This window comes from Coturnix japonica, chromosome 9 (assembly GCF_054131305.1).
Source record: "Coturnix japonica strain WE chromosome 9, WE-NBRP24, whole genome shotgun sequence".
In the NCBI taxonomy this organism is placed as follows: Eukaryota; Metazoa; Chordata; class Aves; order Galliformes; family Phasianidae; genus Coturnix; species Coturnix japonica.
The window spans coordinates 28,830,344-28,853,277 of NC_140671.1; the positions used below are offsets into that span (position 1 = coordinate 28,830,344).

At 44.4% G+C, this 22,934-nt stretch overlaps 1 protein-coding gene across 11 annotated transcripts in view; it reads left to right on the top strand.

The window, feature by feature from the left end:
- Window positions 1-22,934, top strand: part of RERE (arginine-glutamic acid dipeptide repeats) — a 142,704-nt gene that overhangs the window by 52,983 nt on the left and 66,787 nt on the right. For 9 of the 11 annotated variants that reach the window (XM_015882638.3, XM_015882641.3, XM_085509805.1 and 6 more), the window contains 3 exons: window positions 12,751-12,856; window positions 13,798-13,894; window positions 16,453-16,557. In XM_015882638.3, the coding sequence (XP_015738124.2) occupies window positions 12,751-12,856; window positions 13,798-13,894; window positions 16,453-16,557 (308 nt within the window). Of the gene's footprint in view, window positions 1-12,750; window positions 12,857-13,797; window positions 13,895-16,452; window positions 16,558-20,216; window positions 20,545-22,934 lie in introns of those variants that run through there. The other 2 variants (XM_015882642.3, XM_085509810.1) reach the window with 1 other exon arrangement.

The window sequence follows — 22,934 nt, forward strand, 5'->3', positions numbered from 1 at the left end:
TGGTTCCCTTGTAGCAGAGCGAAGCTGACACCTGAGAGTGAGAGGGAATTGTCTGCTTAATAAATCAGCAGTTGTCATCTTAAAACATGGAGAGAGAAAAAACGTTATTCCTATTTAAATAAAAAAAAAAAAGAAAAAGCATTAAATGGTTCATTTGCTGCTTTACGTGTAGCAAGAGAAGATGGAGCTAGAACAAATTCAACCCTGTCCTCTGGTGTTGAATAGTGAGGGCATCTGTCATGTTTAATAATGTTTCTGACCTTTAGGATTATCGCAGTTGGAAATTTTCTCTCTGGTCATTTGGGGCTACTTGAGCACTGTCAGCTTTGTGTGTCCCTGCTCGGTCTCCAAAGACACATTGTTATGCTTCAGCAGCCTGAGAAGATAATTCATTAAGGAAATTTGTTTTCCCACTTTCAGAATGGTTTTCTGTAGGGGAAAGGGAGATGTCACTGTGATGGCTACATCTTAGTGCATCCCATCCCTCGCTGCTTGCTTGGCTATGTGTGATTGTTGTGCAGAGTGAGTCTCTTCCCAAAGGCAGTGATTATTTGGGCTGTTCTCTGTAGATTTAAGGTTGGCACGCAGCGCTGTGTCGCAGGGTGTTGATTTAGTGCAGTTGGAAAACACTGGGGAAGGTCTTCAGATTGGCCTGCATCAGGAAATGGAAATGCTGGCACATGGGAGAACAGCAGAGCTCTGCCCTCATGCAGCACCTGTGAGATACACTAGGTCAGCTCTGCCTGGCGACCCTAAGAAATAACTGGGGCCTGCATGGAGAGCATCAATAGGGTTTAAGGGTTTCCTGCCTGGCTGCACAGCATGGATGAGATAACCTGTTGTTCTCCCAGCCTGGGACTTGGAGCAAGGAAGAGGAAGGCGTGTGATGGATGTGAGTTTTTGACTCTGTAGTCACTGAACACCAATCCATGGAGAATTTGAACTTGTAATTTTGATTAAAATGATTGATTTTTAAATAGTCTGCGTTCGTTTTGGGCCATTGGAGGGTATTTAAAAGGAAGAAAACCTCTTAATTAAATTAGTAGCACGTAAGTATCCTGCTCTGCTGTCAAAGCAGAACTTCTGCTTTGTTTTGCTTTTTTTTAACCCATTTCCTTCAAGGTCCTGTTTATTGGCGCGATTTAAAGTTAAAAGCAATGCAAAAAGCATTAAAATGAACAACAGCAAATAAAAGTTGTTGCTGAGTTAATTTTAAATCTGAGCTCTTTCCTTTTGGAAGATACCCAAGCTGTGTTGTTGTTCCGTAAAGCTTCTCTTCATCCCTGCACCTGGAGGTGCTGCTGGAACCCCAAGAGATGCTGTGTAAAACAAACAGTGTTTTCCTTTTAATTGGAGAGGTAACAAAATGCTGATTGTAATTACAGCGTCAAAGAAGGCAGAAACCTGTCTAAATGTAAGGGCCACCTTTAAAGGTAAGGCACTGTGAGAGCTCTGAGTGATGTTATGAGTGATGCAGGAGCATGAAGGGCACCGTGATGTCTTGGGGCTGTCCTGATCTTGGTGTGTACGTGGGATCCCTGCAGGAAGCAGCTAATAGGAGCAGCACAGCAGGCTGTGTTCAGGGGTGCTGTAAACAAGTGGCTGTAAGGAGGCTTGTTTTGTTTACAGATCCTTTTCTATAAGACACATCAGTAGGGCTGTTGAACTTCAGGGTCTCGCTCTTGGAACATTTGCAGTATTTGTGCAGCGTTGTTTGCTCTCTTTTACAGCGAAGGTTTCCATGAAGTGGATTCATTACCAGTCGCAGCCAGTGTGAGGGTTTTGGCAGGTCAAATAATGAATTTAGTTCCTCGCAACACTGAATCTTAAAGGTGCTGTTGCTGGCGACGTCTCATACTGATGACTGGGGGAGGAAATGATCCATCCCTTTGCTGTGACTTGCAGTCACAATGCCAGCGATGTCTGATTCGGATGAACTTTGCTCAAGTAGCTTAGTAACACCCAAGTGCTTGCATTATAGTGAGTGTGAACACCTTAAGAAGTGTGTATCCTGTGTGCATGTGTTAGTGTAACGTGTGCCTTCATGAAGCACTTGGATCTATGCTAGAGCAGCTCTATCTGCTGCATGAACCATAGGCAGCTTCATGGGTGGGAGATGTCTTGGTTAGAGTAAGGCCACTCACACCAGTAAAACAGTGTAGTAGGAGCAGGAATTAATGTGGCACTTGTGTGTTTGCACGTAGGAGGGGATGGGGAAGATGGGCTTTACACAAGACCTTGCACCAAGGGAAGGGGATGGAACAGTAATGCTCAAGAGAAAGGAATTGCAGCTGTTTACACCCTACTGGCTGCAAACCCGTCTGAAATATTTGATTTACAGAAAGAATCAAGTAATTAAGATAAAAGAATGTACACGACTCACTACTGTGAAATATTAAGACGTAATTTATGCTCTGTATCTGCTGTAGTTATGATTAGTGACCTAAGGCTGTTGAACTTCTTCTTTATGGATTGCCAAAATGCTGCGACAATTTTCAAGGGAATTACTCTCTTTGAGTTTAAAGAGATGAAAATGGGCTTGCTAACAAGGACCGGCTTCAGAATCTGCTTTCATATCCTTCATGTTTAAGGAAAAGAGGGGGAAAAAAGAGGCAATTAGGTCCTTTAGGTGCTTTGATATGTCTGAACCTTAGGACCTAGCAAGGCAGAGAGAAGGTGCACAGGATGTAATAGCACACAGTGTGTGCAGTGCAGAGCAAGGAACCTGCAGGAGGGCATTGCCTTGGTGCTGAGGAGAACGTCTCATGCTGAAAAGACTGAGAACGTGTTTAGGAAAGAAGCTGTTATATCAAGGTGTTGGTGTTCTGGCCCTGATGGGTTGTAATGTTTTGCATATTTGTATTGCAAAATTGCTCGTAAGCATAGGGATTCTTGCTCCCAGTGCTGTGCTTATGATCAAAGGATATTATTATGGGCTGTGTAGACTGCGATCGAGTGCTTCCCTGCATTAGTTATGGCAAATTGTAAGGAAGTCTTTCAGAATGGCATCCTGAATTCAGATGCTCTTTGCGTGCTTCCCTGAGCCCACATTTCATCCTTCCAATGTAAGCTGTTGGACTTGGGATGCAGTTTGAGCCTCGGAGCAAAAACCTTCATGCCCCAAAGTGCAAAATGCCATGAGCTGTGGTAAAATACCACCGTGAATCTTTCATGTATTCACTGTAACTGTGTGTCACCTGCACCCATTCATGGCACCCCTTGCTCCCAGGGCCAGGCTTGGTGCTGGGTGGTGCATTGAAGCCGTTCTGCCATGGGTTGCTGTTTGTCACCCAAGATGATGGACCAGGAAAGTGAGCAGCTGAGGGAGTCTCTGGAGCATGGCTCACATGTGAAATATGCAAACTGCATGGTAAATATTTAAATTTGAGCTAATATTGCACCGTATTAAAGATCCATTTATTCCCGTGCTCGTTGAAAATCACTCGTAGGACGGGTGCTGTAGTTCACAGTAATGTAAGTGTTGGAAAATGGCTTGTCACAGTGTAGCTGGAGCCAAGGCATGAATATTTTATTTCTCTTTGCTGAGGTAAGGAGCTCAGGTGGCTGCAGGCCTTCGAGGTCAGGCTCCTGGTGAGCAGCGACTTTCCTTTCCCTCTCTTTGCAAGTAGCACAGGAGGCCCCAACAGCATTCCTGCAGATCTCTGAGCCTTAAAGCATGTGGCATGTGCCCTGTTACGTCATACAAGCAAACAAGTACAAAGCAGGGAGGGGAAATGGCCAAAGCAGAGGGTAGCTGCACAGGTTTCTTGACTGTATTCTTTAATATTGTTTTTAAATGGGCTTTGCCCTCTAATGTGTGTCAAAGAGGGGGAGGGCATCCAGTTTTGCTGTATGATCTCCGATTCCTTTTTCAGGTGAGACCCCTGTTATGCAATTGGAAGAGCTGAGCTGGTGGTGCCTTTTCAAAACGATTTAGTGAGGCATGCTGAGAAAATTGTGTTTGATAAAAGGGAAAGTGATCTAAACGATGAGCCATCTCCAAAACAGCCAAATAAGCCTTTATGTACGTTTCCTATTAAGTTTTAGTAATAGTCGGTAAGGATGGTTTATTTGCTTTTATGCGACTTTCCTTTTTGTAAACTGCTCTTCCAGTTTCTGCAATTGTAGGTGATGCTGTACACAGAATTCTTGATCAGGTGTCCCGTTGTTTTCAGTATCATTTCTTAACAGAAGTGGGCCAGGATTCATATAAATCCTTGTGCCTAGAAAAATGGGAGAGGTGTAAACTTCCAATAACAATAGGTGAGTCAAGGGTATTTGGGTCTGAGGAGGACGGGTTCTGCCCAATGGCTCTGTTATAAACTGGTTTGAGTTCTGTAGGTGGACGGGATGGTTTATGGAACTGCCGGTAGTTCTCAAAGCACTTCCCTTCTGAAATAGTACCTTGACTGTTTTAAAAAGGAAGCTGTTAGCAGCTTTGGTTGTTAGAGTGCTCTGCAGATTATATTGCCCAAGACAAATTATTAGCTTTAGGATGGTTTATTAGCTTGGCTGTCTGTGTTCACTTTAATCTTAGCTCAAATGAGGGCGCAGATGGTGTCTCTGGTATGTGTACGGTGTGTTTAAAAAGAAGGCTCTTATTTCAGATAACTCCTGTCTTGGTTCATCTGGTCACGTGTGCCTTTCAGCACCTGAGAGAAAAGCTTTTCTGCTTTTTATCCCTCTCCCAACTTTTCCTTTGAGCATTTTCCTCTCGTAGCAGGTAAACGCATCCATTTGTCCTCTGGTGTAGTTATGTCTGATTTTAGCATTTTCAATATCGAGCTATTTCCAGATGAATGGAGGGCATCTTTCCAATCTGCTGGTTTAGATTAGATTGTAGCCTGTGGATCTGGCTTGGGGTGTATTTATTTAGTACTGATTTACATACAAATACAAAGAAAAAAGATATGATGTCCTGTGTTGCTAATGCTGGGTACTGATAGAGTGGCAGATAGCAGCTGTCTATTGTAACTCCGTGGCAGAGAGATGCAGTCGTGTCTTCTGCACTATGAACATCTTTTAAGGCTGTTGTTCTTCTCTCCTGAATAGCTGCTCTGGTTTATTTCACAGTCACTCCTGACACTGTGACTTTCATTAAGGTGATGGCGTGCCCTTGTTTATCAGCCAGTCTCTGAACACACTAATACATGAAATGTGTGAAAAACTGCATTATTACTTTTTTCTGGTCTAAAACGTGAGCTTTTTCTAGAACAGCATATGTTAGGAGTGGTTTCCTAGGGGATGTAAGCATACGAGTAACTGACCATTTCATTAACAAATGTTTGCACCTTCCTGCACAAGGAAACATTTACTTTCATGCATTTATGTCCCAAACACACTTTGCTTTTTCTCCTTAGCAGCATTTGATTGTGTGGTGGAGCAGTCATCGCAGGATTCTGCTGATCAGCCCTTTTTTTTTTTGCTGTGTTTTATATAATTTTCAAAGCCAGCCTGCTGCCACGGTGAGCTGGATTGCAGAGGTGCTTTAACGTTTCCTCTGTCATAACATTCCCCAGACAGCGAGGTGATAATTTAACAGCCCTGTGACTGTTCCTGCCCTGTGCTGGGTTTGCAGAGTAAACTGTCTTCTGATTGTTTTATCCTTTCAGCTCTTGGTATCTCCTGCTTGAAAGGCAAAGCCCTTAGAGAGGTGTTAAAGAAAATGTGGCCCCTTGATATTTAAAAGGTGAGAAATCTGTTTAAACTGTATACGATGACATCAAACAGTCCCACCGCTGCATGGTGCTTCTTTTAATGGAAGTGATAGATGGCTGTGCTGGTGGTGCTCAGCAATTAGGTGTGAGCTATCTGCTATCAATGACATTTAATGGCAAATGTCAGGCACGCTCTGAGTGCTATCTTCATTTCAATATTGCTTTTCTTTAGGATAATACTTAAAAAAAAATTATAAAAAAATCCGTAATGGCATTTAATTACCACAGCATATATTCGACGATTAGTTAAATGCATTTGTAATGCCATTAGTTGTCAGGTAACTGTTTGCTTGTTATGCCTTATGCAGAGTATTTGATGTACGACGTGCTGTGCAGCAATGGCAATGCTAACAGGGCTGTGTGGTGAGGAGGGTTGCCATCAATCCATTGCCATGTCTTTTTCAAGGTGCACATTGAGCAGACTTTGTGGAAGCAGCAAACAGATGCTGCTATCAAAACCAGTGCTTACTGCTTTCTGCAATGGCCGCTTTTTATTATGGCCTATTAATGAATTCACACTCCTGTTCTGGGCTGAGCAGATCCCAGGCTGGGATCAGACCAGGGAGGCCTTGCAGGCCCAGCAGTCCCTCCCTGGGCTCCAGGAGCCTCAATGCTGTGCCACATGGCTCCATGATTACTCCAGGTTCATCTACACAGCCTTCACAAACCACACGCACATTTGGCTGACCAGGACTCACTGGCATAGACAGCCACTCCTTTTCCCCAAAAAGGAGCGGTCAGTGTGGGGAGGAAATGTTTTGAAGCAAAGAAGGTTTAATAAGGGGGAAAAACCATACGGACACAGCGTCATCCAGCCCTGGCAGGCTGTTTGTGGGGAGCTGTGCTGTAACATGGTGGTTACTGATGCTTCTGCTCAGCTCATCTGACACCATGAGCCACAGATGGGATTCAGAGAGCATAAAAGGGAAACGGAGCAGAAAGATACCACAAAGGGACTAAATGAGGTAGTAAGCAGTGACCCAGAACCTTCATGGAAGATCTTATGGTAGTTTTATTTTAAGTATGTCAGTTTCCAAGTGTAGCTGCTTCTTTTTTTTTCCCCATAAGATGAAATTATCTTTCCTCAGTTTAGAATTGCTCTGAGGTTTTACTGGTGGTGTGGTGTACATAAGTATATTCCATTTATATGTAAACAGGGAACTTGCTAGGTCTTGCCACAGTAAGCAACTCTGTTTCCAGTAAAGCATGAAAGTTTGTGGATAAAATACTGCAGTTTATTTAAGATGCACTAATGGCTTGTGGTCATTACCTGAGATGAGTCATGGTCTTTTCTCCTTGAAAACCTGGATGAGGCAGTTTGGTTTTCTGGATTGTCATAGGCTCTTGAAAGCCTATGAACAAATATATATATTGAACAGTATGTATTTAATCTCTGAAGCTTGATGTGTTGGGGAATGTAGGTGTGCTGGTTTCTGATCCTCTGTTTTGGCCACCAGCTGGAAGTAGGGATGGATGTTATTAATACTAAGAGGTGAAGGTGAGGAAGAAATGCAGGTGCAAATTAAGGTTCTTGTTTGGGCCCCACTGACCATCTGGTCCCAGTTTTCAGGTACCGACAGTCTCATTTCAGCCAGTTCTGGTTTGCATGTGTTAGTATATAACTGCACAGACTGTTTTTACACATGTTAGCCTATGTTGTTCTGAAAGTAATTAGCTAACATGGACCAGTAACTTACATGGTTGATTTTTGGCATGTTTCTTTTTGGTCTTAAACCTCAGTAGACAGCAAGATGCTTTATTTTATCAGCCCTGTAGCTTTAAGAAGTGTTATCAGAGGGTATGATTTTTAGATAGCTACCTATTCTTTAACCACATTTTAAATAGTGAAGTGTAAGCACGCTGTTTCCGTTTGCTGTTTCAGACTTGTGTTTTTTTGCTGTTTCTCCAAGATTCACACAGACAGGCATAACTTTTACTTGCCTCGTGGCACGTGTCTTATTAGAGCTATTGTTCTGCTTGGGCTTTGGTCCTGGCAAGGAACAACAGCCATTTGCCTCATGGTATTTTCATCTGTTCCTTGTTTCCCTTTCATATGGTACCTATTCCACAGATGGCTCTCTTGTTGTTGGCATTCAGCGTGATCAATGTCAGCCCCAGTGTTGAGGGGAATTGCTGATACGCACCCATTGACGTTCATTTGTAAGCAGATCATTACAGGACATTGTTTTCAAAATGGGGAGAAAATAATTAGCAGGAGAAGCAGTGGAGGTACATGGAGGATGATGCTCTCCATTCTGCTTCTGGCTCTTGGAGCATGAAGCTCTTATCAACAGATTACAGAGGATTGCCTTGGAGAAGTGCAGTGTTAAGAGTTCAGGGCTTTTCCCTTGTGGTCCTGTTTCTATCAGGGTGATTTTGGGTGCCTGGTTTGAGTGCTGACTTCACCGCCAGGGTTGTCTGTAGAAGCTGGAGCCAGGTTTTGCACGGTGCTGGTTGTGTTTTGGTTTAGTATTAACTCTGTATTGGCTCTTGGGTGACTGGGGTTGATTTTTGGCTTAATTGTTTCAGGATGCTTTGAATGTCTGGAAAGCAGAAATTGTGGGGGAAGGGATGATTTATGAGCGGCACTAAATAAAATGAAGAGAGATTGGTAACTTCAAATCTGTATCGATGTTTTTGGGGTAAAAGTTTAGGGTTGAAGGGAGGCAGGGCTGTGACGAGCAGATAGAAGAGGGAAGAGGAAATGATTTCAGAGAACTCAATTCACTGAGCTTTGTCTTAAAAGCACATTTAGCTGAAATGCCGTGCTGACCTACATCCTTAGGAGACAGATTTCACTGCTTAACTCACTCAGGCCAATGCCATCTTCCACTGCTGTTTGTCAGGCTATTTCTGATGGGTCTTTCTCATCTTCTCCTGTCTGTTGATGCCCTGGCATTCCTGCCTTGTGTAGCCAACCCGCCTGAACCTGTTGTATCGCAGCGAGTTGTGATGCTATGCTTCCTTTATGCTTCTTTTGAAGGCTGTAGCTTTTTTAAAGACAGTCTAGCAACTATAATGCCAAACCGCCCACACTAGGAGACAACATATGGCGGCTCCTGTGAATTAGCATGTGGCTAAGTAACACATCACCTGGTGTTTTCACAAAGGCTCCAGCCCTGGTAGCTGGGTGTGGAGGTTCTGGCCATGCATCCACCTCCCCACAGGGCACTAAGCACAGCCTCGCAGGCTGTTACGAGTTATGCTTTAAGGCTGTTTTTGGCTTTACAAAAAGAAGTCCCTGCTTTGCTATTGTTAACAAGATGTAGGCAAGATAATGGTTTGTACTTATGCACACGCATTAGGTATACGTGCAGACTGAGATTTACAGGTGCGTGTCTGGGACCTGTCTGCTTCCCCCTTCCCTCCTGCAGGAATCACCTGCCTACAAATAACCTGTCCATACTGCTTTACATGATTGCAAACAGATCTGTTTCAAGCTTGATAGACTAAATAGCGTTCCCAGGAAAGCAGGGCAGCTCGGAGCCTCAGGCCTGTGTTCCCTGCTGCAGGGCTGCATGTGCAGCACACAGCCAAATGGAACAGACAGGATCCAGGGAAGGGAGAGCGTGAGACCTGTTCTCTGTCTCACAGTTATTTGTATACGAGGATGGATTAATTTCCAGAGTGCTGAGGAGACTTCATGAATCCTAGAAGCTGTTTTGTCTGTTCAACTTGTGAATAAAAGAGACAGGAGAGAAATTCCTGCTGTAAACAATAGCAAAATGTCAGGAGCGAGACGTTGTGGGGGGGGAAAAAAATCCTGTATTGTTTTGTCAATAAATTATTCTTTCTCCTGCATAGATCACAGAAATGGGACCTTACCCTGGAAACAGCAATATTTGATACCCCAGGCAGCTTATTCTCAGCTCACACTTCACTGAATACACTGATCGATTATCCGCGGCTTAACCAAGCCTTCTCATTTCCTGCCTGCCATTACTGTGCTCAATCAAGCCGACGTGCTTTGTGGCCTGCCTTGCGCACAGAGATAAGCCATCAAGGCATGTTTCTATTAGAAAAGCTCTTGTAGATGGAATAGTCATTAGATAACACTCAGGGGTTTAAAGGTTGTGGGGCTTTGTGTTGGTTCAGGTTAATAGGGCAGGAATAGCGTGGGGCTGCTTTCTGGGGTCCCCGTGTTTGGGGGATGGAGGAGTGTGTTGTTCCTTAGTGCTCCTACACAGCATTTGTTTCTTGCAGCATGTTGGTAGCTCTTGCATTTGACATTACTACTGTGCTTGCAAGAAGTAATTGAGATAGCTGTTAATACACGTGCATCTAAATTAAATAATCAAGCTGCAAAAATAACATTCATCTCTAGTAATGACCTTTGTATTTCCAAGCTGAATTTCCTTGGCTTACAAACAGCTGTTCAGGTTTCTTATTATTTAATTAGAAAGCAGCCTAGAATGAAGATATCCTAAGAATGTGGAATTACACATTACACAATACACAAAGTGGGAAGGGAAGGGACCCTGGCTGTATTTCTGTAGCTCCTCATTGCCCAGCATTCTCATCCCTTGCCCTCTCTACCCAGGGGATCTGGCACAACTGCCCCCCATTCCCTACCAGGCACCTTCCCCTTGATAATAAATGTCAGCATTGAGTAAGTGTTGAAATACTTGTATAGCAGGAGCAGAAATGCAGGCAGTGATTCAGCAGGGACGGCTGCATGGGTCGATAAGTGGAGGAAGCTGAATTACACTGATATTAGAGCAGGCCAGTGCTGCGTCTTGGGGTGTAACGAGAGCTGTTTGTGTAGAGGAAAATAGTTTTCTGGGAGGGCAAACACTGTCCCAAAGGGAGTGAGTTAATCTGCAGTGTTAAATATGAATTAAATTGTCCATTTCAGCTGGTTTTGAGTGGGGGTTCTATAAGGGCTTCAGTGTTACAACGCATGAGATGTTGATTTTGAACAGTGAAGTAGCTGTTAAAGTATTTAACACCTATTACAATACCATGAAGCCCCTTGGTAGCTTAGAATTAATCCTTTTATTTTTTCTAGTGCTAAAGAATCATCGTTGCAAACACATTTGAAAGGAAAGATGTTCTTTTCCGTGTTTCCATTTTGCTATTTGTTTCTTTGAAATAGCTCTTGCTCACCGGCCCCAGCGCGCCCATCTGTCAGCTCCAGCATTTGGTATATTGCTTCCAAAGCTAGTTGTGATTGAGCATGGTAGCTAAATAGGGCAAGTAATGAAGGATGCTGCTCAAATCCCTCGGAGAGAATCTGCGGGACATCTGCGACCGTTTGCATGCTTTGGTTAGGCCTAACAGCGGGGAGAGGACATGAAATCTCTTCAGATGTGAGTTGCAATGTGTCAGAGCTCTGTTCTGAGGTGTTTTATAAGAAAACCAGCACCTTGGAGGTGTTGCAAAGGCTGTGGAAATCAGTACGTGTGTGGTTTTAAAGGGAGACCTGCAAGGTTTTGTTCCATTTCGCGCCCTTAAAGGAGGCCTTGATTCGTAATTGGTTGAGCAGATGTTTGTGCACTGGGATGCCTTAATCCATTTACAGATTTGTCTTGATCTTGTTGGATGTCCAGAACTGGTTCATACTTAAAACAGAAAAAGGGAGGTGGGAAGGAAGGGAAAAAGGCCAAAAGCAGCAGCCGTGGAACCCCAGGTGAGCTCTTATGGAGAACTGCAGCAATAGGCACCATGTCCATTTAGGTTGGAGTTCCATAGCACCAGGAATCTGTTTTGGGCTGAAAGACACACCAGAAAGCAGGGTAGGTCCTTGCCTACCATGCTCTGTTCAGCCCCATTCCTGCCTCCCAGCCCTCGCCTGTTTGATTTCTTCTGCGCATTAGACAAGTGTTTTGGCTTTGCCTGTAAATGTGCTATTAAACACCCAGAAGTAAGTTGAGTTTTTCTCAGTGCATCTGGTGTGTTTTTGTGCTCTCATGTGCTGGAGTAGTGAGCTTTTGTCTGGCACAATGCTGCCACTAGCAGTTCTTGTGTGGTATTACATGTGTTTTTAATGAAAGGCTTCGGGGAACGTGGATACAGTGGAAAGATTTTCGTGTTGTTTATTGAGCGTAGTTGGTGGAAATTATTGCTCTAACAAGGCTGGTGTGGACAGGAGCAGCAGTGAGAGCTTTCTGGCCCAGTCACCTACTAACAAGCCATTAAATGGAGTGGTAGGGGTGAGAACAGTGGGATGCAAAGGGCTGAGGCCCAGAGCCCAGTGGTGGTGCAGCTTCCTCCTTTCCTTTGGATGCTCCTTTCCCTTTAGCCCTCCATCCGACTCATTGGGTGTTTGGGAGTAGCAGGAAGAAGTGATTACTGAGGGCAACAGAGATGAACAAGCAAACTGTCGTAAGTGGATCTAAACGTTCCTTTTGAAGTGGTATTTAGGCTTGTTTCCTCCTAAGACCCAACAAACTGCCAGCTGGTTGCTCAAAAGCAGAAGGTGCTCCTGGGGAAGGTTTATGTAAATTTTGCTGTTGGCTTCCTGGTACCATTTATGTTATAGGCAGTCGTAGCCTGTAATTATTGGGGTTGAAGTACAGCATCATTTCCTGTTCTTTGATGTCTGAGAGTGTAATAAGGAACTTTTACAATGGTGTCTGAAACCATCTGTCCTCAGTGTCTGTTGGCTGCAACTGTTAAGTATGGTGTCATTGAATTGTGCTGGTAATGGTGTTCTGTGTCGGGCTGTGTATCTGGCTGGTTTATAGGAACAAGCTGACTGGGATCGTGCTGTGTGAGGCCACAAGTCCCAGCCTTTTTTTCTGATCCCTTCCTTTTCTTGTTTAGTTTTTGTGAATGTACCCATTGTATTTCTGGTCTGATATGGAGATACAGCTGTGTGAGAATGGAGTAGGTTCCTATAATCTCTATGTTGTCTGAAATTCAGTCTGTCAGCATGTTGCCCTTGTTTCCTGGCCATAGAAATCTGCTTTCCTCCCTTTTGAGCCTCACCTCAGACTTTCTTCAGCGTGAAAAGAAATGCTGTACTTTGGAAGACTGTGTCAGATGCAGCCTGATTTCCTTTTTAGTAATGCCTTTAGACCTTCTTTTTCAGAGTAAACGGGACCATCTCCTTATGAATGTCAAATGGTACTATCGCCAGTCTGAAGTCCCAGATTCAGTCTATCAGCATTTGGTTCAGGACAGACACAATGAGAATGGTAAGTTAGGCTCTCTAGAGCAAGGCCTTTACTTGTTCTCTGAATTTTAAGCTTAACAGTCTGGAAAGCAATGATGCTTTTGCATATGGATGTGAAGTAAATGAAGGAATGCTGATGAGGACAAGGCATTAGAAGATGGGTGATGGCGTTTACTTGCCTTGTTTGTTCCAACCAATGTAAGTCCTGTAACCACAGCAATAATCAGATGTGTTTCAGGTATATTTAAATTGTGCAGTCGTGTGCTAAAGCCTTAGAGAATAGAAAATGAAAATAGCATTGGATCCTTTGTAGCACCTTAGCTGAGTTTCCCCCTTTTCTCTCTGCAAAAACAATTGTGTTCTTTGGTTTAATAGCAGCCGGGGAGGAAACTTAAGTACATATTCCAGCATCATTTATCTCTTGCCTCTAGGGGAGACATAACATTTCTACTGTAATTGGTGAATTTCCTTGAGGCAACAGTTAAGGTTCTAAAGATACTCTTAGGTGAATAGTGATGGCAAAATTGATGCTTAAAATGTGCAACACAGCATCTTTCTGCTACACGACAATATAAAACTGAGCGTATCTTCTCCTTTAGGCATTAAGGATATTTGGCCTGTGCTTTAAGCAAAAGCTGCATGAAACTAACTCTTTTCTCACTAATTTCTTTAAAACTTTATACATGGGGATTATAAACATTGTCAAAACATGAACATAACTTCCCTTCAGTGGTTCAGACACAGCAGGGGAAATTGGCATGCAAAGATGGGTACCACGTTATTTCCCTACCTTGCAGGCTACGTAGAGCAGTTTGAGTGTTTGCCATCAGAACACTGAGAGATCTGTCTGAGAAGCTTCCTTTGACCTTGAGCTGTAAGAAACACCTGCATGATGGCAGAGGTGGATGCTTTCAGTTTGTTGCTGACGTGTTGGTGATGTGTTTTGTTTTTGCTTTCTGGCAGACTCTGGACGAGAGCTTGTTATTACAGACCCAGTTATCAAGAACCGAGAGCTCTTCATTTCAGACTATGTCGACACTTACCACGCTGCTGCCCTCAGGTAAGCTGCAGAGGATGTGGTGCAGCATCTCTGAGCTGGATGAGAAAAGCCTTACTGAGGGAGAGAGGTGCCTTTCCTGGTTTGGCTGGGGATCATTAGCATACTGCTCAGCTTTCTCCTCATCTCCTGCAGTAATTAACTTGTGCTATCTGTTCTCGTTCAAGAAGGAGCTGTAATTCTACAATCTCATTTTAATCCCAGTTAATCAATGTTGCTCAGAAGATATTGTTTCCCATCATTGCAAATTTAGATTATTGCCAGCTCCTGCAGAAATGTTACCCTTCCCTCCTCCGTGTTTGATTTCACCATTAACAACAGCGTCTCCTTGGAAAGTGACTGTTAGCATGCAGCCCTGATAAATTGCATTAAAGACTTTTGCTCTGAGGCGCTTGTCATTGTCGAATCTCAGCTGAGTGCTCCATTAAAGGCTGGCTGCACAGACAGGAGGTAATGGGCTCCTGCATTGTTCCCTGCATGTTCCCCTTCCCAGGGGGTTGCTGCCCTCTTTGCCCACTGAGAGCTGAACTGAAGTTGCTGACCTTCGGCCGAGCAGAGGGATGCACCATTAGTGAATGTTTCCAAATAGGAATCGTGAGGCATTATTTTTAGCGGATTTTCAACGTGCCAAACATGCATGGATATTGTCAGAATGCAAATTGAATAATCTCTCTGATAATAATGCTCAGATGGTGTTTCACCAGGACCATCTGGAGACATTTTCTTTGTTCAGAGTCACTTTGCTGAAGCTGCAAAAAGACAAACTTGCAGCAAATTCTGTTACAAGGGTAGGAAGAAATATTTGATTTGCATATTAGAGGATGTTTGATCAACTTGAAACATTCCAGTGATGTGCTGTAATCCTGTGTGATGCCACAGCACAGCCCTTGTTTTGCAGAAGGCAGCCATCCTGTGTTAAATTGATGGGCTTAGAAAGGAGTTAGCAGGAGGTGGGCTGGCCTGGAGGAACCAGCCTGGGGAATCCGATTGTCACTTAAATACAGACAGACTGAGCTGCACGTGAGGAATTTCCATGGGGATATTCTAGCTTCAGTTCTATGTTCCTGCTGTTTTCTTGCTTAAAGAAAAAGGTACAGATGGGGTGTCTGTATACCAGGAAAACCTAGTAAACGACCTTTTCTTCTTCCTTCCAAAAACAGTGAAGGATGCTCTTCTGCATTTCCTATTCTTTTGTTAATTTTACAGGCTCGTAGATGGCATCTAAAGGCATTGATGCACCTCTGCAGGATAAAGATTTACTTCTGTTGATTTTATTTAGCAAATTGTAATTAATGCTTGTAAGTAAGTTTTAGTGTACAAGGCACATGAGGGTAATTGCACCTGAGGCTCTTGCAGTTGGAGAGCATCCATACAGCAGCAGAATGTATTGTGATGGCTGGAAGCGAGGCTAACTCGAAACTCTAATTTATTTTCTATGAAATGAGATTATTTCTGTGCTCTCTGCAAACAAATGGTTCTGGTCACACAGTGAGTTGATGACAAACTAGGAAGCAAACCAGCGACTGTAACTTCCAATCTTCTGCTCTAACCAGCAGAAACATAGAGCTAGAAGGTACTTATGGATCCCCTCTAGTAATACATAATGCTGCCTCTCTGAAATACTGTGTCTTGCTTTCCTGAATGTAGCTAATACAAGCTTATTTGGCCAGCAATTATTGTTGACTTTCAGGCAGATCATTGAAAGGAAACTTAAACTTTGCCTTTCATGTGAAGTACCAAAAAAACACCCCTTACTAGGAGCAAACTGGGGAACTTAATTCTGGCATGGAGCATAAAATAAATACTAGCCATCAAGTTTGTTTTTCAGTGTTTCTCTGTGGGAGATCTCCATTATGGACCCTGTTAACATTCCATTACAGCATGGTATGACACATGCAGCATTCACTGTTGCTTTGCCCATTGCCAGAAAGGCAATTGGCTGAGACTTAAAGGCCATCACAGGGACAGTGGAGCAGCCCCAGCTCTCAGGATAGCCATATAAATTCTGTCTTTTAGTACCTGCTCACCTTGCTGGTCCTCCTGGTGTTTTTCCCTCACTTTCAGTACTTGCGTATGATAGTTTGTTAGGAAGCAGTTTGCTGTTGTTGCTGTTGTGTGTTTTCTTTTCTTTCCTTGAAAGGATCAAACCAATTTTGAAGTTGTCTGAAAATGTTCTGAACTGGAAGTTTGTGTAGATTTCTAAATGAAAGCCCAGCTTTCCCAAGTCACGTGGGTAGTAGAACTTGAGAAGCTTCCTTAAAGACTTGATAGTAAGAAGAAAGAAGCTACAAAAGGGCTGCATAAAGCTTAAAGAGAAGGCATTTTCACAATGGTATTGCAAGGCCAGGTGCTGTTTGTTTCTCTGCCAGGTGGAGGTGAGACTCTTCAGGAGCATGTTGGCTGAATGGGAATTAATGAGGGTTTGTGCTGTGTAGCCTGTCATGCTGTGTGTCTAGATTTTGCACATGACAGCTGTTACTCATGCACAGATTACCCTGGTGTTTAATTAAAGTGACTTATTTGCAACAAAACTCTAATACCATCTTCCCTCTTTGTTTCAGGGGAAAGTGTAACATCTCCCATTTCTCTGACATTTTTGCTGCTAGAGAGTTCAAAGCGAGAGTGGATTCATTTTTCTACATACTGGGCTATAATCCAGAGACGAGGTAAGAGAAGTGACTTTTCAAGGCAACTTTTACCACAGATTTGAGCCTGCAGGAACAGGAAACCTTTCAAAGGGGAGAAAAGCTGAAATCAAGCATGATGCTGATAACAAAGTGGGGTAGAAGGGAATGTGAAGGAGAAGCTACCTGTTCCTGCTGTATTTTTTTAATACATATTTAATATATAAAATTTATATGTACATGTGTGTGTGCATATATATAAATAGTGCCTGATAAAGACTTAAGTACCCAATTTAGAGCTGTGGGTTTCTTTTGAGAGGGTTGCAAGTATTAGCAGGAATTGTGAGGTATCTCATTGAGTAAGTGCATGTTGTGGAAAATGCTCGTGAGATACATCTGCATCTTCTGGTAAGCAGTGCTGAAGCTTTCACTTTTAAGAAACCATACTGAGAGTTTTTAAATGTGGGAGATATGCTTTCATATGTAATTGCCCCTATGGGGTCCCTTACCAGTAGCTACTCAATGCTTTGCTGACCTTGAGTCAAATTGAGCTAGAGAGGGAACATTTCTAGCAATTAAAACCTATATGAAGGAGGTGTGTTCAGCACATGCTTCTGGTCCATGGTGTTGTCCAAGCTGCCTTTATTAGCTAGGTTCACACCTTCCTTATTTTCAAGTCTGGATGCTTAGCTCACATTCATCTACTTAGTTCAGTAAACCCAGAGCAGCCTTACGAGCCCTGTCCTAAGGAGTTTGCTATCAAGGGGCATTTTCAGTGAGCCTGTAAGATTGATTGAGGCATACAAATAATAAATAAATGCATTGTTACATTGCAGATGAACAGTTATTAATGGAATGTAAATCCTCTTGCTTTAGGGCATAGCCTGCCACTAACTGCTTGCAGTTGTGAAGAGATTCCCTGTGTGTGTTATTACATAATTGCCTATTTCTGAGGTTTCCTGTACCTTGCTCTGAAGTGTCTTAAGCTGTTGGTATGTCTGAGGCAGGATATTGGATTAAGTACACTCCCTTAATTGATTCAGTCTATGCTGATAGCAAGTTTTGTCAGTGTAGGTCCCTAGGAGGCAATCTTGCTAGTGTATGCTGCTCCAAGGAGCAAAAAGCACATCAAGTCCACTGATATCTTACAGTATATTATGTTAAAGTGCTTTTGTTAATGCCATTTGTGTGTTTTCTTGGAGAAGTCCCAAAAGACCAGGAGCACAGCAAGTTTGTTGTGGGACATCTCTGATGCTCAGCATCACACCTGACCTCGATTTTAACTTCATCACTTTTCAGTGCATTTTGATTTTGAGGTAGAGAACAGTAAATGAACTTCTTGTACCGGTGTTGGAGTTTGCTGTTTAATAACTGCAAAATGCCACTTGCACCAGAGCTGTCAGGCAGTTCTAAACTCATTTTATGTGGAAATAGCTGTTAATTCTTCTGAGTATTTCTACATAGAGAATGTCTGAGGCTGAAGGGATCAATGGAGTGACAAAGCATTGCACTGAATGCCCAGCTGATTACCGAGCTGCCAGCTCTCAGTGTCATTTATTTGGTTGCAGCTGTGCCTTATTCATTTAAGCCTGTTTTGTCTTGGGCTCAGGATATTTAGAGTAAGGCCTGAGTTTGGGCTGCTGTGGCCCACCTTGAACTGTTTGCTACTGCATTACAACACGTGCTTATTTACCGATACCTTCTTTGCAATGGATTTTGATGAAAGGTTACACTCTTCCTTTCAGTAATTGGCACGTGGGTGAGAAAAGTCTGAGAGTTGAATATAAAAGTCAGAATGAGCTTTGTCACCTTGAGCTGAGTGTTAATCAGCTTGCAGGCAGGTGTGAACTGTGTTCATGGCTCTCCATTGTGGAATATCTCCTCTGAAGGGGCAGCCAGCTGGGAAAGAATGTTCTTTTTACACTCAGTGCTTTAAAATAATTTGTTTGCTAGACAAGGGGGATATTAGAGAAGGGAGCGGAGTGAGAGGACCTATAAATCTGATTACTTCCTTCCTTGTTTGCAAGGAGAATTCTATTAGAAGTCTGAATCAAGTTTTTGTTCCTTCTCCTGTCAATGGGAAACATGGTGGATGTAATACAAGTTTCAGGCCTAGGAACAGATAAGCGTGTCTTAAGAAGCCAGTGTGTGCGAGTGGGATTTACTGAACGCCCTCATTTAGAAAATAATTGATGTTCATGAAGAAATTTACGTCTACAACCAGAATGTGAATGGAGACTAGGAAGGAGTAGGGAGCTCTTGTGTTTTCATTCATTTGGTTACATTTTAGCAGTCAAAATATTCTGATTCTTTGCATGTTGCCATGCCTGGGGCAGTGAGAGAGGGTGGAACAGTCACACGTATCCATCCTTATGTCTCAAAGCAGAGCCTTGAAATGAGTTGCCATTATGTTGCACTTAGTAGAACATTATGACAGTTTGTGTCACGGTTTGTTTAAATAAGACAATTTGTGCAGCGTATATTAAGTGCAATTTAGAAAAAGGAAAGAGTTGAGCAGGTTTAAGTACCATAAGGGAGTTGTATACAATGGAGGTGTGTGTATGGCATGAAAGCTCCTGTGGTCATTGTGCCTGCTGGCTCACGGCACCCCTACTGATGGCATGTGCTGCATGTTGGTTCCTTGCCTCTATGAGGTTATCTCTGGATGAAATAATGGCTGACAGCTTTTTCTCAAGTACATGTTGTCAACTAAAGCACAGGAAAGCAATCCAGAATGAGAAGAAACGAATCCAGGAGTGCCTTTCAGCTGTCGTTGAGATAGAGGCTGGGTACTTCTGTGCTCCTAAATCTCCTGACTTAAAAGTGCTCTGCAGAATGTATGAGGGTTATGTTGTTATGTCAGTCTGCCTGTGGGTTTGTTGCCTTCCTCCTGTTTGGCAAAGCCTATATTTGAGCCGAGTCCATCTTCCCTGTATGCTAGGGCCCGGCATACTGATGAGTGAGCTCTGGGAGGGTCCAGCAGGTCCTGTAGGTGCGTGGTAGCAAACACTTGTTTGCTTGGATTGGTTCTGCAGCCTCGGGATGGGGCAGGGGCACGGGGTGGGCAGCAGGAGGCCTTGGGGTGGCAGTAGGGTGGGAGGACCCACAGGTGTATCCACCTGGGAAAGGAAATCTGTAGTTGATTGTGGCCTGGTTGGCTTTGCTCGGTCTGAGTCGTTTTGTTTCTGAAGTTCATAATTGCTGAACTTTGCGTCCCTTTGTAGTCTGGAAGGAAATTTAAGTGTCTGCTCTGAAGTGGAGGCCGGGATCCTCGTGCAAACATTTTATGCTGTAGGGGAAAGGAGTACGATTAATGCCAGTGTGGAAGCATCAGCCGAGAGCCAGGCTGGGCAGCTCCTGTGGTCATGGCAGGGCTGTGCTGCTCAAAGTGCTGCTCCCAGGCTGTCACAGCTGCAGGGATGGAGAGAGCAAAGGCAGAGTGAAGGGGAATAAAGGTAGAACAAGGGGAGAGCAAAGGGGCATCATTGTGCTGCTGTGTGTCACGATGCAGAGCTCCTGTCACTTGTATCTCCGAAAACCTCTCAAGCTTTTTGACTGCTGCTATTTTTCAAAAGCCAATCGCAAACTGAAGCTTAATAAAAAAAAAAGAAAGAAAAGCTCCAGGCGCGTCTCATGCTCAGCGCGTTGGCTGTCCCAGAGCCCCTGGTGAAGGCCCCACTTCCCTGCACACTAGCTTGGCTGGCGGAGCCGCAGCCTTCTCCTGCTGTATGCACGGCACCACGGCACCGAGATTGATTGCGTGGGGAGCTGCGTGCGGCCGAGGGAGGGTCACAGCACATGCTCAGTGTCTCCGGTCCGAGGGCGAAGTTTCTGCGTTCTGCGTGCAGGCTTAGGTCATAGCACAAGCTCAGTGAAAGCTCGCTGAGGTCTCTCAGCCTGCATGTGCCTCCATTTTGAGTTGGTAGAGTGGAAAAGGCAGAGTTTGAGCTGTTAAGTAGGAGGTTCAGGAATACATCTGAACCCGCCAGAGCCTGTCATAGTCATGGATGATCCATTCAGCCCCTGCAGGTAGGCTGCATCGCTCTGGCCCTCCCTTAAGCAATGCTGATTTTTGCTGTTATTTGTGACTTCTGCAGTGTTTATGAAATCATGTCCTTCCTATTGCATGCTCCTCAGAAGCTTGTAATCTCACCAGCTTTGCTGCACAGCTCTGCATGAGGGCACGGAGCAGGGGATCTGCTGGCACAGGGGTGCATGTAGCGAAACGCTGGAGCTGTCTGTGCTGACGTCTTTTCTCCCCCCCCCTCCTTTCTTTACCCCCCCTCCCTCCGTGGTGCAGTTTGCATTTTGGCCGTGCTGTCTGCATGCCCAACCTCATGGCAGCTCTGCTGGGAGCTGGGAGATGCAGTGCTGCCCAAAAGGGGATACCCAGGGCCTTGCAGCATTACGGGAGGTGTCAGCCCCGCAGCCATCCTGCTGCTGTTCCTTGGGGGGATCAGAAATCCCAATAGCAGCGTGGTTCTGCTCGCCTGTCAGCCGCATGCAAATAACACTTGTGCATCTTAAACGTGGTAATGCTGTTTTATGCAGTGAGGTGCTTGGCTGGTGGCAGCTGGGCAAGCTGCAGCCTTAGAGGGCTAGTTTGAATTTGTAGCCTCCTGAATAAAGGAGAGGACCCTGGCTCTGGACGTGCAATGATAACGTGCAATGAGGTTTGTGTGGGGCCAGACACAGCCACAGCAACTTGTTGCTGCTAAATGGGATGTGGTCTGAGAGGCTCGGGGGTGCAGGTGAACAGGGTGAGCAGGGAACGCTGTGCTGTGATGTTGGGCTGCAGGCTGAGCTGTCACTGCTCCACCTGTAGACACTGCTGGACCGCCTGCCTTGTGTTAGAGGGCAGGCAGTGAGTGATGAGCAGGGCTGCTGGGTTTCACCTGCACTGCTGCTCCGTATGGTGCCTGAAATAACATTCCCTTCTCTGTTTGCACCCACGGAGTGCAGAAATCCAGAGTGCTTCCCGCAGTGTGTGGGTCACTGCTGATATTTGTTATTAGCAAAGCTGTGCTAATAATTATAGAGATGATGTTCCCCTAAACTTCAGCCTGACTGAATCGCTGCAGAGTTTTGTTGCCTCCATATCCTTGAGAAGCATTCTTATTCCTAATAAAGGAGCCACTCTGGAGCATCCAGAAACACAGCGCTGTGCTGCAGCTGCTCAGGGATGTGGCATCTCATGTCCTTACGTTTCATTTTTATGCTCTCTTGCATGCAGGAGGGAATGTGTTAGGGATGGGGGTTACCAGGTGGTCTGCTTAGTGCATGAGTGTGCATTTAAAAAGGATTGGAAGAAAAAAAGCCACTTTTAACTCGAAACGAGAATTTGGTCCTGCTTATTTTTACAGGTCTGAGGTTAAGTTAAAATAGCACAGGTGGGCAAAGATGAAAGCACCTCTAGGCTGTTACGAAACCAAATCCGTTTGTCACGTTGGAGTATGGCATTGGGCAAAGCGAGCGCTGCTGGAATCATCTGCCAAATAAGGCATTCTTTGCTTAATTGCACACACATGGGAACTCGTGGTGGTGTCAGCTCCTCCAGCTCCCTGCTGAACCATGATTCTGGTGTCAGTGCTCCTGAGCTTTGCTGCAGAGGCCTCTGTCCTCGCTCAGGGTGCCCCTGTGCTGCCAGCAGGGCCTGGAGGTGTGCTGGAAGCTGCAGCTCTGCAGGGCTGTCTGAGGATGGATATTTCTTTGGGTTGCTGCTTGTATTGCATTCTTCAGATGAAGAAATGCTGATCAAGTCCTTGATAGTCCTATTTTATTAGTATTATTATTATTATTTCTGGGCTTTATTTTTGCTTCTTTCAAAGCTCTTCATCAATACGATTATTATCTCTTCCTCCTGCCTTCCAGCTCTCTAGGCTGTGATTTGTTTCAATTAGAGCTTTGTATTCCCAACCTGTATGGCAGAATAAGGGGTTTCCACCGACTAATTTATAATCAAAGTACTGATGCCTTCTAAGTTTGGAAGTAGACCCATAAAAGAAGTGATCAGTGGAGGCTGCAAGCACAGCATTACCCATGCAGGTGATTCCTGTATGGACAGAGTGCTGTTTTCTTCATAAGGACTTGCTCTTGGCCTGGCTGTGCTGTGATTGCTTCCATCCTGCCTTTGTGCATGAGGATGGTACCTGTAAGGACCATGTAACCTTACTTCTCAAGGAGAAACCTGATGCTGCAATAACACTGTGAACAAGCTTTCCCTGTTGGACTCAAACTTCTGCAGCCACTTCCTTCCCCAGAGAGCAGCAGGAAGCACAGCCCTCTGCTTCTCCCAGGCTCTCTGTTTGCAATCAACAGGCAGGTCTGAGCTCGTGCACGAGATGCAAACGTTGGTGCAAGTTTATTCATTCCTGCTTGGGATTGAGCAATCACCAGAGGCGTTCCCATAAGAGTTGGTT